This window comes from Gymnoscopelus microlampas, assembly GCF_963454915.1.
Source record: "Gymnoscopelus microlampas genome assembly, chromosome: 20".
Taxonomy (NCBI): Eukaryota; Metazoa; Chordata; class Actinopteri; order Myctophiformes; family Myctophidae; genus Gymnoscopelus; species Gymnoscopelus microlampas.
Window position 1 is genome coordinate 3,168,981 of NC_139957.1, and position 14,507 is coordinate 3,183,487.

The 14,507-nt window shown below is 40.0% G+C and overlaps 1 protein-coding gene across 1 annotated transcript in view; it reads left to right on the forward strand.

Moving 5' to 3' along the window:
- Nucleotides 1-2,617: 2,617 nt before the first annotated feature.
- LOC311036518 (ras-related GTP-binding protein D-like) overlaps nt 2,618-14,507 on the forward strand; it is a 104,285-nt gene continuing 92,395 nt past the window's right edge. The window contains exons 1-2 of the mRNA XM_084045247.1: nt 2,618-2,987; nt 10,451-10,746. Of these exons, the coding sequence (XP_083901373.1) occupies nt 2,795-2,987; nt 10,451-10,746 (489 nt within the window). The 5' untranslated portion in view covers nt 2,618-2,794. The remainder of the gene's footprint in view (nt 2,988-10,450; nt 10,747-14,507) is intronic.

Consider the following 14,507-nt stretch of genomic DNA (forward strand, 5'->3'; position numbering starts at 1 on the left):
ACTGAGAGAAGGAAGACAACAGCAAAGCAGGAATGACACAATCGAGGATTGATTGATCCAATCAAGGTCCAGGAGTTAACTACTGTATCTTCATAGTTCAATTTTTTAAAAATTGATATATATATATATATATGTATATACATATATATATACAATTTTAAGATTCATGGTAAAATTCACTAATCTCAAAAAATATGATCATATTGGACCTTAAGGTCTCTTTGTCTTTCAGGTTCTCGTAGGATGTAAGAGCAAAAGTTCTTCTTCATGAGCCTTAATCCTCTGGAGTCGGCCATACCAGCCCTGACGATCAAGGACAGTCATTTTGTATTTTAATACAAATTCATACACAACATTGGCATGGACTGTAAACTTTTAAACTAATTTATTTGGGAATTATGTCTGATTCCCCAGGAAGAGAATAAATCACTTGATTATTATGGTGGTATTTGGATTGGTGCTTTGTAGACACACAACCATAGAAATAACTTAGATGACAGAATCAATAGGCCAGCTTGTAGAATTTTAGTATCATCTGCTGTTGACAACTCAACATGGGTGTTAGGTGGGTCTAGCTCTGTCCATTTTCACACGTGCAGGAATGAAAGACCCTTGTTCCAAAAAACTGTTTCTGATAATATTTTAGGTTAGAAAAGGGCCATGTTGTTGCACTGTATTGAATCATTTCATATTTACAATAGCTATCGTAGTTTAAAAGTTTGTTATCAGAATTCAGGAGCTCCCTTGCAGTAATGGAAGTCTGTCGTTGAACACTGAGCTAGTAACCCTCAGGTACTAAACAAGCACTGAACCTTGATTATGTCAATTGTTGATTGTGTTATTCTCTGTGTTATTCTCTGATAAACTAAAAAACACAATTCATTATTAAGGAAATATGTCTGCAGGCTGATTTTGTCATTATTTTTATTTGGAGCATTGACAAGGTGTTGATAATTGTAACTTTTAAGAAGTGCCACTATTATAACACGACTCCCCTGTTTACAGTATAAAGAGTCTAAGGCAGCCCATGTGATTACGTGATGAAAAACTATTGCTATAGACCAGGGGTCAGCAAGCTTAAAAGTCAAAAGAGCCATTTTGGACCAAATCATACTGTAACTAGTAACTAAAGTTTTGAAATAATTATAGTGGAGTAAAAGTACAATATTAACTCCAGTTAAGTAAAAATGCGTCCAAATTGTACAGACCGTACTCAAGTAAATGTACTTAGTTACTATCCACCACTGGATGATTTCAATGTTTCCATCACAAAGGACGTTTATTGTCCCACACACGCTGACATGTGATTGTGGACGTGGGTTGCAGATGAACCAAGCTTCCCATCCAGATCCTGGAAACACCCGAGCATAGTGTTGTGCAGCTTGTGCAGCGAGGACAGCTGGTGGAAAACTACTCACATTTTGGACTTGAGTAAAAGTAGCAGTAAATACCACTGTGTGAAAATACTCTGTTACAAGTCAAAGTTCAGTCAAAGTTCAGTCAAAGTTCAAAAGTATTAGCATAAAAATACTTAAAGTGGAAAAAGTAAAAGATAGGCTACTCATTATGCAGAATTAATATACCCATTTCAGAATCATGCATAATGGCACTATTGATCATTTTAAACCCTGTACAGGGCATAGCAGTGGTGGCCATTTTGTGGTTCCACAAATCGAAAGGCCATTCATCATTCCCAGATTTCCGTAAATATTGATTTCAATTTGTGGAACCACATAATGGCCTCCACTGCTGTGCCCTAATATACTTAGGCTTTTTGAAAAACGCTGATCTACAAGTTCAATTATAATTGTATTCATTTATCAAAATGTGCAAAGTAACTTAAGTCACAAAAGCTGTCAAATAAGCATAGGCTAATGGACTACAAAAGTAAAACATTTGTTTCTGACATTAAGAAATGGAAACACTCTCAAGTGAGTACCAGTGTGGATAGTTCAGTTCACCCCCAAAATGACCCTTTTTGTGGATAGTTCACCCCCAAAATGACCACCAATAATTTAATGACCGGGTGGCTCCAGTAGGAGATTCAAAGTAGGAGACACAAAGTGTCAACTTTGAGTCTCCTCCTGGATTAGCATCTTTCCACCGGTCATCAAATGATTGGCTTAGGAATGCGACAAAAACTAAAAAATCTCCATGAATAGGCTCTATGCACAGCCGCCATATTATCACTTCCTTCCCAGGTGTTACCAATGATACTAATGAAGGCTCTGTTCCATTTAGTCTAGCACAGTGGTTTCCACGACCCATAACTCTGAGAGTGTACAAATGGAATGGATTTATCCCGTCTACAACTAGTTAAAAACTCTGCCGCTAGGCTTTTAACTAATACTAGGAGGCGTGACCATATTACCCCTATATTGTATATATTCTGCTGTGAATAGAGCCTATTCAAGGCTCCATGGGGTGTGTAGAAAATAAGTCATGTTTTAGGTGAACTATCCCTTTAATTACTTTACTTTACTGTGTGTGTGTGTGTGTGTGTGTGTGTGTGTGTGTGTGTGTGTGTGTGTGTGTGTGTGTGTGTGTGTGTGTGTGTGTGTGTGTGTGTGTGTGTGCGCGCGCGCGTGCGTGCGTGCGTGTGTGTGTGTGCTAGACAGTGAGGAAGAGGAGGGTGAAAGTTCACAGCCATGGCTGGCTCCCACATATCAGGTGACAATAATGTGGGACAGTTGAGTTGGACAGCAGCCGGTAGCAGCGCGGCAGCATATTATGTGTGGTGAACCACACGTCGCCACACTCGCCACCAACCCACCACCAACCAGTCCTGTCCGCCATGACGAGCAGCAGCGAAGGAGCGGCTTCCCCTGCTAAGTTCAGCGGGGAGGAGGACGAAGAAGAAGGGGACGACGGCGCTGCCTCCTCCTCCACGGCCATGTCGTCGTCGGGCTGCTACTACGACGACGACGACGACGACGACTTTGACGCGTTCGCGGACGGAAACCTGGAGTGCGGCTGCGAGGACGGAGGTGGGCTTGGACATAATATATAGCCCTGTCTTATCGCGACAGGCAGTCATGGGTGAACCTCAGCCTGGTGTTTGCACTTTCTCCGTTTACGGGCCCGTACGTCTACATAAACGTTCATATTTCAATTATAAAGTGCTTACCCCATGGCCACGGATGTTGCAACTATATACGGGCCCTCAGAAGTACCCGTATTTTCCGTATTTATCAGTAAAAAGCATTTTAATCCGATCGGTGGCCATTTTCAGTTTTTTTCGCCATTATTATGCTTTCAACTACGCGACCCTATCGGTTGGGAGGTGGTACTGCACTCTGACACGTTATAACTCCATGAGAAAATTGCCACCAATCGGATTAAAATCCCCTTTTTTATTGAACAACACGGAACATACGGGTACTTCTGAGGGCCCGTACACAATTATAACATCCATGGCCATGGGATATGCACTTTATATTTGAAATATGAACGTTTATGTGGATGTACGGGGCCGTAAATGAAGAAAGTACAAACACCAGGTTGAAGTTCATCCATGACATGTCATGATATGACAGTCATGTTCCAGGGCTTGGGACATTATACGACGCCTTCTTATTGCTCGCGGTGAAGGAAAGGTCATAATACAACTGTGTGCTGCTGCTGCTATTATTATTATTAACTTTTAACAGCCACGCAGCTTTAGATAGGATACACACAGAGCGACGGTATAAACACCACTATATGGAGGAATGCGTTGCTTTGCATTCCTCCGTAGCGGTGTGTGTTTACTGTTTACGTTATAAACATGTGATACTTTGTAACGTGGGCACGCTTCTGCTGCGGGGGGGGGGGGGGGGGGGGGGGGGGGGGGGGGGGGGGGGGGGTCTTGTGTTACCATATAAGGGCATAATATCAGCCCGACCCCCGCATAGTCAGTGAAACATGGTTTAAAGCTGATATCCGTAACTTTTATATCCACACACAGACTCCACACCACCCCCTGTGTGTGTGTGTGTGTGTGTGTGTGTGTGTGTGTGTGTGTGTGTGTGTGTGTGTGTGTGTGTGTGTGTGTGTGTGTGTGTGTGTGTGTGTGTGTGTGTGTGTGTGTGTGTGTGAGAGTGAGAGACTGAGAGCGTGTGTGACTCACTGTGACACACTCTCTCTCACTGAGAGTGTGTGCGTGTGCGTGTGCGTGTGTGTGCGCGCTAAAGTGTCAAATTATGTAGGTGTGAGCTTTAGGCAGCAGTACCACGTGTCGGCCAGTAGGTGTCACAGGAGGCTCTAAAATGTCTCAATAGGCTCTATGCCATAGAGTTAAAAATAAGCTCTATGCACAGCAGCCATATTATCACTTCCTTCACAGGTGTTACCAATGATACTAATGAAGGCTCTGTTCCATTTAGTCTAGCACAGTGGTTTCCATAACCCCCATAACTCTGAGAGTGGACAAATGGAACCAAATGGACCCTTACGGGTCCATTTGGTTCCATTTCTACACTGTCAGAGTTACACACCTGTAAGGGGCCATTTGGAAGCCCAGGAGGGTCCCTGGACCCCAACTGTAGACCCACTGGTGTAACAGAGTGTTTCCAGTGGGCCAACATGCACAATACCTAGCTGTAGAATACAACTCTCGTAGACGTATTTATGATTCTGACGTTTTCAATCTACGAGAGTTGTAGGGTTCACCCCCCATGGACACAGGGACTTTCTGCACTATGCCCCGTAGACACTCCAAACATGCACAAATTGAAAATAAAGGTGCTTACCCCCGCGCCCCAAATGTTAACTCTCGCTACGGGGTAGTAGAATCAGAATCAGAATCAGTTTTATTGTCACATCACAGGTTCACAAGATAAAAACCCTTACCCTACAACTCTCGTAGATTGAAAACGTCAGAATCCTAAATACGTCTACGAGGGTTGTATTCTACAGCTACACAATATCAGCACCCTGACTCTGTTTGACCAGAATGGAACAGAGCCTTCATTAGTATCATTGGTAACACCTGTGAATGTCTTCATGATATGGCTGCTGTGAATGGAGCCTATGGAAGAGTAGACCACCGCCAACCACTGGCTGCAGATGTGTGCCATATTATATGGTATTAACACACTCTAAAATAACTAATATAACATAGTAGTCATTCAAACAAGGGCAGGATTTCAGGATTTTACAGTTTGTTTGTCAATTATGAAACCTTCAAAGTCGAACTGGACTAAACTCACCAACGTTGACACCACTTGTAATCAGTGGTGTAAAGTAACTAAGTACATTTACTCAAGTGCTGTACTTAAATACAATTCTGAGGTACGTTTTACTTTACTGGAGTATTTCCAATTTTTATTTTGTTTCACAATGCGTCGCGATGCGACGCATTGTGAGCTTGTAGATCTAGCTATTTTCAAAAGATGTTTATACATTTGAAATCTTAAAATGGGACATTCTGCCTAATGAATACTTTTACTTTTGGTACCTTTGTACTATTACTCAAGCACATTTTGAATTCCGTACTTTTACTTATAATAGAGTATATATTACAGTATTGATACTTTTACTTAAGTAAAAAACGGAGTACTTTTTCCAACACTGCTTGCAATACATCAGTAGCCTACTCACAGAACAGCTTTCATATTATGTGCTCAGTTGAACTTCCAAGTCTTTACCCACACTGTAGTGAGAAAATCCGTATGGAACATAACGTTGCTGTAGTTTGCAGAGAATCACAGTGACACACTGTAAAAAATGCTCTCATTGGAATGACAGGGGGTGGGATCATGTGCATTCCACACAGAGATGCAATGCCCCTGTGTTTACATACTAAAACAATATATACGTGTTTTTTCCCCTCTATTGGTTTTCAAAGTGGGGTCCGGGGACCCCCAGGGGTCCTTGAGGGGGTTTCCAGGGGGTCCCCAGCAAAATGTGTGAATATAGCATCACAATAGTGTTAACCTTTTATACTTTGGCTATTCAAAAATAGCAGATCTACAAGCTCATAGCGCGGCACCGAGTGCCGCGCTATGAGCTTGTAGATCTGCTATTTTTGAAAAATCTTGAAGATCCGTGCAAATCTTTGAATGTATTTCTTTTAAAGCGAACATTTTAACACAAATCTTTGCTTCTGGGAGTCCCTGGCACAACATATTTTCAGATGGGGGTCCGCGGCCAAATATATATCAATTTGGAGGTCCCTGGCATGAAAAAGTTTGAGAAGGACTGCTCTATACCACCAGTCACTGGAGTAGTGTGGTGGCGGCTCTGTTTTATCTGCAGAAACGCGCTGCCCTCTTGCTGTATTTTGTTGTTTTCACTGTTTGTTTTGGTAGCCCAAAGACGTCCCTGTCCACCAAAACAAACCAAAATACAGTGCTCCAGTGGCGGATGACTGCTGCTATAGAGGGAAATGATGGGTTGAAAAAAAGACAATCCGTTAATCCTCTGATGGATTACGCATCAATGTGAAATGAAAAGTGTGCTTTCTATTAACATGGCAGCTAATCATGTGACACAGCTAAATGTGACATCATCTTTAGTTAGTAATAAGTGTATACAAGGTATCTGCTCATTTACCAATTTAAGGACTTTTAAGACCTTTTAATAGCTCTACTATAAAAAGAATAAGACCCTTCCTTACTGTGTCAAAAGTCATTTACAAAACTATGCAATAAAATGGTTGGCCAAATTATCAAATATTACCTAAAAAAGAGGCAACGTTTTTTTATAGTAGCCGATCTATAGCCAGGCATGCAAAATGTAGCTTTTCAGCTACAATAGCCGTTATGATTCCAAATAGGGCAATTGTGTGACACCTGACCCAAAAAAAACAACATGTTGTCATCACCTTTTTCACCTCGGGGCTGTTTGCATGCCTGTATAGCCATGTAGATTGGCTATTTTCACAATAGTTATCTGTGGAACAGAGTCAAACAAGATGTAATGCCTCAACTCCTACAATTCCATGTGCTTGTGAGGGTGCAAATATGACTCTAATTACTTCAGTCTATATTAATAGCTTAATGACTAGTATTAAAATTCTATTGTCTTTTTTATGTCCAATATATTTGTATTTAAGTTCATACAGTTAACATAAGTATAACTAAATGCATTTGAAATTAAATAAAAATGTTACTTTTCAGGATTTCAGCTCAAAAATAGCAACAAATAATTCAGGATTCCAATAAAAAAATTGCAAAAATAGCAGATCTACAAGCTCAACGCATCGCACTGTGACGTGTTTTGGCCTTGTAGATTGGCTATTTTTGCTACTTTTGTGTGACATAGAACGATGAAGGAGGGAATTAATTACAAAAAAATACAGAGATGAGAGGTTTCTGTACAGTATATGCAATGTGGCCTCTGGAGTGAGAGTGGAAATATAGTGGCCCTCTCCATCATCAAAGTTGCCCTGCCCTAACTGCTCCCGATGATGAGCAGGTTGGTGCCTTGCTTGCTTTCCTCAGCCAATCGTGTGTGAATGTAACGCACGTTGTAAATCGCTTTGGATTAAGGCGCTATATGCACCATTTATTAGCCTTTCTGACGATCCACTGGCTCGTTATATTAGAGTCGTTTTAGTGCTCGTGATTTCATCAAAGTAGTTTGTAACGAAAAATGGTACTAAAACACTTGAACCCTAGCGTCCCTATTCCGGGGCGAACGTTTGGTGAAAATGGCTCACAGCCAAGCTTGTAGATCGGCTATTTTCTGCTGAGATTTGGTGTGGAAGGAAATGCCAGCATACCTAGTACAAAGCCCACCCGAGAAACAAAGTAAATATAGAGTTTAAGTGGTTAAAGTTATGACGAGTAGTCTGTGTTGTTGTGGTCTGCTCGGCCGTTTGCAGAATTCATACAGAGAGTATAGTCAATATCGGAGATTATCATGGCAAATTATCATGAAGCTTTAACCCATTAAATCCGGTAACGCAACTCTGTCGTTTTAGCTATTCAAAAATAGCAGATCTACAAGCTCATAGCGCGGCACCGAGTAGATCTGCTATTTTTGAGAAATCGTGAAAATGCGTGCAAGTCTTTGAATATTTATATTTTTTAAAGCGAACATTTGTAAAAAAAATGTTGCTCCAGTGACCTCCAGAAGTAAAGATTTGAGTTAAAAGTGTTGCCGCACTATGAGCTTGTAGATCTGCTCATTTTGAGTAGCCAAAGTATAAAATAATGGTCGTAGTTCAAATCTAAAATGACACAGATGCGTTCCCGGATTGAAGGGGTTATTGGTCAAAAACCATCAAATTCGACTAGCCCTGATGATACGTAATCATCTATAGAGATCATGGACCATTGAGTTCGTAGTGAAGTTAATTTTTTGGAATAGCTTTAGCAAATGCGTGGCCCTGCAATGCTTTCACAGTTGAACCGTTGCCTAAGAACTCCGTCTGAGAATTCACTTCACATCCCTCAATAGGGAGATATCAAGGTCACAGCTGGCCAGTGTGCCAATTCCACACACACTTCACACTCACACTCACACACACCAGTGGTGTAAAGTAACTAAGTACATTTACTCAAGTACTGTCCTTAAGTACAATTCTGAGGTATTTCCACTTTACTGGAGTTTTTCCAATTTTCGGTACTTTTACTTCTACTCCACTACACCTCAGAGGCAAATATTGTACTTTTACTCCACTACGGTTATTTGACCGCTTTAGTTACTAGTTACTTTGCAGATATACATTATAATTATAAAACATACATTAACCACTTTAGCTCAAGGCATTGTGCGCTTGTAGATCTGCTATTTAGAAACATTTTAGTACTTTTACTTTTGGTACTTTAAGTATACTGTAGTTTGATGCCAATACTTTGGTACTTTTACTCAAGTAACATTTTGAACACAGGCCTTTTTACTTGTAACAGAGTATTTTTATATTGTGGTATTGCTACTTTTACTTAAGTAAAATATCGGAGTCCTTTTCCACCACTCACGCGCACGCACGCACGCGCACACGCACACTCACACTCACACTCACACAGACGGTGGACAGAGTGTGTTACTGAGATGATAGATGTGTACTTCAATAATAACGCATATCTATGTGAGGCCCTCTGGTGATATCCACAGAGCCATTTGTCATCAGCCACATATGGAGCAATATGGTTATTGCAGGTTTATGAACAAATGACTATCATTTCTATTTTTCAGATTCGATCTCACTGTCATCTCCTGGTGGTTCCTCACAGCCTGTTTTATTTCCCAGAGAGGGTTTGCTCATCTCAGTTTTCATCAATTATGTATAGGGGCTTCATTTGTAATGGTTTTTAGTTAAGACATTCAATCAGGGGAAGCATCTGTGTCATTTTAGATTTCTTTGGCTATTCAAAAAATAGCAGATATACAAGCTTGTAGCGCGGCACCGAGTGCCGTGCTACGAGCTAGATCTGCTATTTTTTTTTAAATCGTGAAAATGTGTGCAATTCAAGTAAATGTACTTACTGTAGTTACTTAATACAGTATAGTACAACGGTTCCCAAACTTTTCTGGCCGTGACCCCCCAAAATAATCATATTTCAACTGGGGACCCCCCACCCTTACAAGCTCTTGGAATTGTAGGAGTTGAGGCATTACATTTAGTTTGACTCAGTTCCCACAGATAAATAATATTTTCAATACTTTTACTTCTACTCCACTACATCTCAGAGGCAAATATTATACTTTTACTTCTCTACAGTTATTTAAAAACTTTAGTTTACTAGTTACTTCTTAGATATAAATTATTCTATTATAAAACACACATTAACCACTTTAGCCCAATTTTATACCCAGGCTATTTCAAAATAGCCGATCTACAAGCTCACAACACATCGCATTGCGACGCGTTGTGAGCTTGTAGATCGGCTATTTTCAAACATTTCAGTGCTTTTACTTTTAGTACTTTAAGTGTATTTTGACGCTAATACTTTTGTCCTTTTTACTCAAGTAACATTTTGAACACAGGGTCTTTTACTTGTTACAGAGACCTTCTACCTTGTGGAATCGACACTTTTGCTTAAGTAAAACATTTTGAGGACTATTGTGTAGGGGTGTGCCGATATATCGTCCCGCGATACATCGCGATACGTTTTCGCGACGATATGTATCGTTTTGGAAAAAAAAAATATCGTTTTTGAAAAGAAAAATTTTTTTTTTTTTTTTTTTTTTTAGAATCATAATAATCAGGCATGCAAACGGCCCCGAAGTGAAAAGAGTGACAACATGTTTTTTTTTCGGGTCAGGTGTCATACTATTTGGATTCAAAACGGCTATTGTAGCTGAAAAGCTACAAGTTTGCATGTCTGAATAATGCAAAAACAGAATTATTTGTTTGCATTTTCTTTTTTTCTCCTCCATATATTTTCATAATAAAAAAAGTGCGTATCGTATCGAAATCGTATCGAAGTTGTGAGCCAAATATCGTATCGTATCGTTTCGTGAAATTAGTGTATCGGCACACCCCTACTATTGTGTTACTTACGTGTTTCGTGTCTTGCAGTCCAGGGCTACAGCGACCCGCTCAGCGGCGAGGTGAAGCCGCGCATCCTGCTGATGGGCCTGCGACGGAGCGGCAAGTCCTCCATCCAGAAGGTGGTGTTCCACAAGATGTCGCCCAACGAGACGCTGTTCCTGGAGAGCACCAACAAGATCTGCCGCGAGGACGTCTCCAACAGCTCCTTCGTCAGCTTCCAGATCTGGGACTTCCCCGGCCAGATCGACTTCTTCGACCCCACCTTCGACTACGAGATGATCTTCCGGGGCACCGGCGCGCTCATCTTCGTCATCGACTCGCAGGTGAGGAGGGGCTCGCCACGAGAAGAAGAAGTACTGACCAGTGGTGGAAAAAAGTACTTAAATGTTTTACTTAAGTAAAAGTGTCAATACTGCAATGTAGAAATGAGTGAGAGTGAAAGTGCAAAAGTATTGGTATCAAAATGTACGTAAAGTACCAAAAAGTATAAGTACTAAAATGTTTGACAATAGCCGATCTACAAGCTCGCAACACGCCGCGATGCGACGCGTTGTGAGCTTGTAGATCTGCTATTTTCAAATAGCCTAGGTATAAAATAGGGCTAAAGTGGTTAATGTATGTTTTATAATTGCAAAGTAACTAGTAACTCAAGTTTTCAAATAATTGTAGTGGAGTAAAAGTACAATATATGCCTCTGAGATGTAGTGGAGTATAAGTAAAAGTACTGATAATTGGAAATATTCCAGTAAAGTAAAGTAAAAGCACCTCAACATTGTCCAGCACTTGAGTAAATGTACTTGGTTACTTTACACCACTGTTTTTTGTATATTATATTAACCACACGGCATCCATATTAGCCAAAAATAGCAGAACTACTGTATGAGCGTTGCAAATCTCTTCACTGAAAGTATAGGTGACTTACAAGCTCACATCGCATCACCACGCAACACATTGTGAGCTTCTACATCTGCTATTTTCGCTTATTATGACATGCCTGGAATAGGGATGCTATAGGGTTGATGTGTTAACCTATCGTCATGGCAAAACACGTAACGCGCTTTGTTGTAAGCGTCTTGGGTCGTTCTGTTCAACAGGGTTAAGGACGGCCTTCTAGGAGCTGATGAAACTGTATAGCCAAAACCGTGCAGTCTGTCGTGCAATCTGTCGTGCAGTCTGCAAACACTTTCATGGCCCAACACCAAGACTGGGTGCAGCTCAGTGTTGATTTCTTCGACTAAAACTATGACTACTAAAAACTAAGCTACGATGACTGAAACTGAGACTAAATACATTCGGGTGCTCGGGTGTTGCACTCTGAAAATAGCGGATCTACAAGCTCACAACGCGTCGCGCTGCGACGCGTTGTGAGCTTGTAGATCGGCTATTTTCAGCATGCAACCAAGTGTAAAATCAGCCATTACGACGCCATCAAGGCACCGCCAAAATACATTTTAGTCGACTAAATCAACTGTAGATTTAGTCGACTATAATCTTGTGATATTTAGTCGACTAAAACTAGACAAAAACTAAAACATTTCAGATGACTAAAATATGACTAAAACTAAATGGAATTTTATTCAAAAGACTATGACTAAAACTAAATCGAAATTTGCTGTCAAGATCAACACTGGTGCAACTCCAGAATCTCACATAAGCCCTGAAATGGGTTGAGATCTGGTAAATGCATCCTGATAAAGAACATAAACTGCCACCCACATTTCAAATGGGAAGGCTCTGTCACACACAGTTCATCGGCCGCAACGTTTATCTTTCTTATCTCAAGAGGCTAGGTGGGGAACTTCATATTACACTTTGGAAGCTACCTGTCAGAAAGCCTATACTAGAAAAAGTGTGCTATTTTCGTAATAGTGACAGGTTTTGATGACTCTCCTCTTCATGGGGACAGCTATTTATTATCTTGATGGGAAGCATCTGAAGTTGATGTCGTGTCTTTTTGGACGGCCTTGCGGTGGGCCCAGACCAACCAGGGAATAGTTCCTGAAAGCAGAGTGTAATTTCATTGGAAAACCTGGTTCCCCGTTTGTTTCATGCCTTCGTTTTTTTTCAGTGGCATGCTGACCACATTTCTGCTCCATAGTGCAGTCGGTTGATCTTGTTTTCTACGCAGGAGCATATATTTTATTTAATTTATATTGATTGAGGTAAAACAAAAAGAAATGGCTTTGTCAACATCTCCTGCCTCTCCTGCTCCTTCAGCCCACTTAGACCGGGAATCGTGTGTCATTTGTAGATTTCTTTGGCTATTTTTAGAAAAATCGTGAGAATTTGTGCAAATCTTTAAATATATATTTTTTAAAGTGAACGTTTGTAAAATATTTAGTTCCAGGGACCCCCAGAAACCAAGATTTGCGGTACAAATGTTTGCTTTAAAAATATATATATTCAAAGATTTGCACACATTTTTTTTCTTTTTCCTATTTTTGAAAAATCTTAAGTTTTGCAAATCTTTGAAAAAAAAATAAAAAAATAAATAAATAAATAAATATATATATATATATATATATATATATATATATAACTCAAACCTTTGCTTTTGGCGATTCTACAAATGTGCTCTAAATCTCAACAGTTCTTTTTGAAAAAACAGATATAACGGCTATAACCAGCTATAAACAGCTATAATATCAGTGGTTCCCAAACTGTTTCTTGTCAAGGCCCAAAATGATATGTATTTGTCCAGAAGTTGTAACAGAGTTAAAAAAGTTCTCTTTAAAAATATATATATATTCAAAGATTTGCACAAATTTATTTTTCAAAAATAGCAGATCTACAAGCTATGAGCTGGTATATCTGCTATTTTTGAATCGCCAAAGAAATCTTAAAATGACACGGATGCGTTCCCGGTCTTAAAGAGTAAATACAATCCAAATTAATGCATTCAGTTGTTTCAATGTGTGAAAGGTAATTTGAAACTCTTCAAACATTTTACTCAACCATGCTCAGCATATGATGACAATTGACCATATAAAAGGGAATGCAGCAGGACGTTTGAGGATGTCGAGTGAATTCTGTACTATAATCACCTTGTCTCTGATAAGTCATACATTATTAATACATACATACGCTGATACACATGACAATGATGATTATTCATGAAACACTGTACCTGTCACCTTGTAAAACTAAATTGAGCAAGAAGAGAATGACAGCAGCATGCTTTGTTAAGCATGGATTGATAGATTTATTATGACCATGGACTTTTGTGAGGTGAGCAGCACAATTGTGTGCGTGCGTGTGTGCGTCTGGCAGGCAGGCACGCAAACCACTGGACCAAATTTCATGTGCACGCTGCCAGTATAGAGCACCGAAGTCTGACTTTTACGCAATTTATGCATCCTACCTGGGTCGCGTTTTCCCCCCCATTCTGAATTCCCATAGATGCGTTTAATATCGCGTCAAATAAGAACTGTGTTCCGTTTCACAACTTTTCAAATATAAAATGTACAACAATCTTTAGAAAATAGCAGATCTACAAGCTCACGACGCATTGTGAGCTTATAGATCGGCTATTTTCAAATGGCCGAAATGTATATACAGTGTAGGGCTAAAGTGGTTAATGTATGTTTCGTAATAATAATCAAAATCTACAAAGTAACTAGTAACTGAAGTTTTCAAATAATTGTACTGGAGTAAAAGTATAATATTTGCCTCTAAAATGAAGTGGAGTAGAAGTGAAAGTATTGAACATTGGAAATACTCAAGTAAAGTAAAAAACATCCTCAAAAGTGTACTGAAGTACAGTACTAGCTCAAGTGGGCCCTGATCCAAAGGTTCAGAACCACTGGTTGAGAACCACTGTCTTCTGATAATCATCAACGACGAACCGAAATACACAGCCTGAGTGTTTCTATTCATGTAGCCTTCAAGCCTTCTGTTAAGCACAAAAGGTTGTGCTCTGAGTCACTCCTTTTTAATAAAGCCTTCAGCCTGTGGTGGTGGTTCATAGAATACATTATTTCAGCCCTGTGGGTTTCTCTTTTCTTTTTCTCGCACATGATGGAAATTATGGTTCGGCATCATCGGCTATTTGGTGATACAGAGAGGACAAAATAATAGAGCTGTC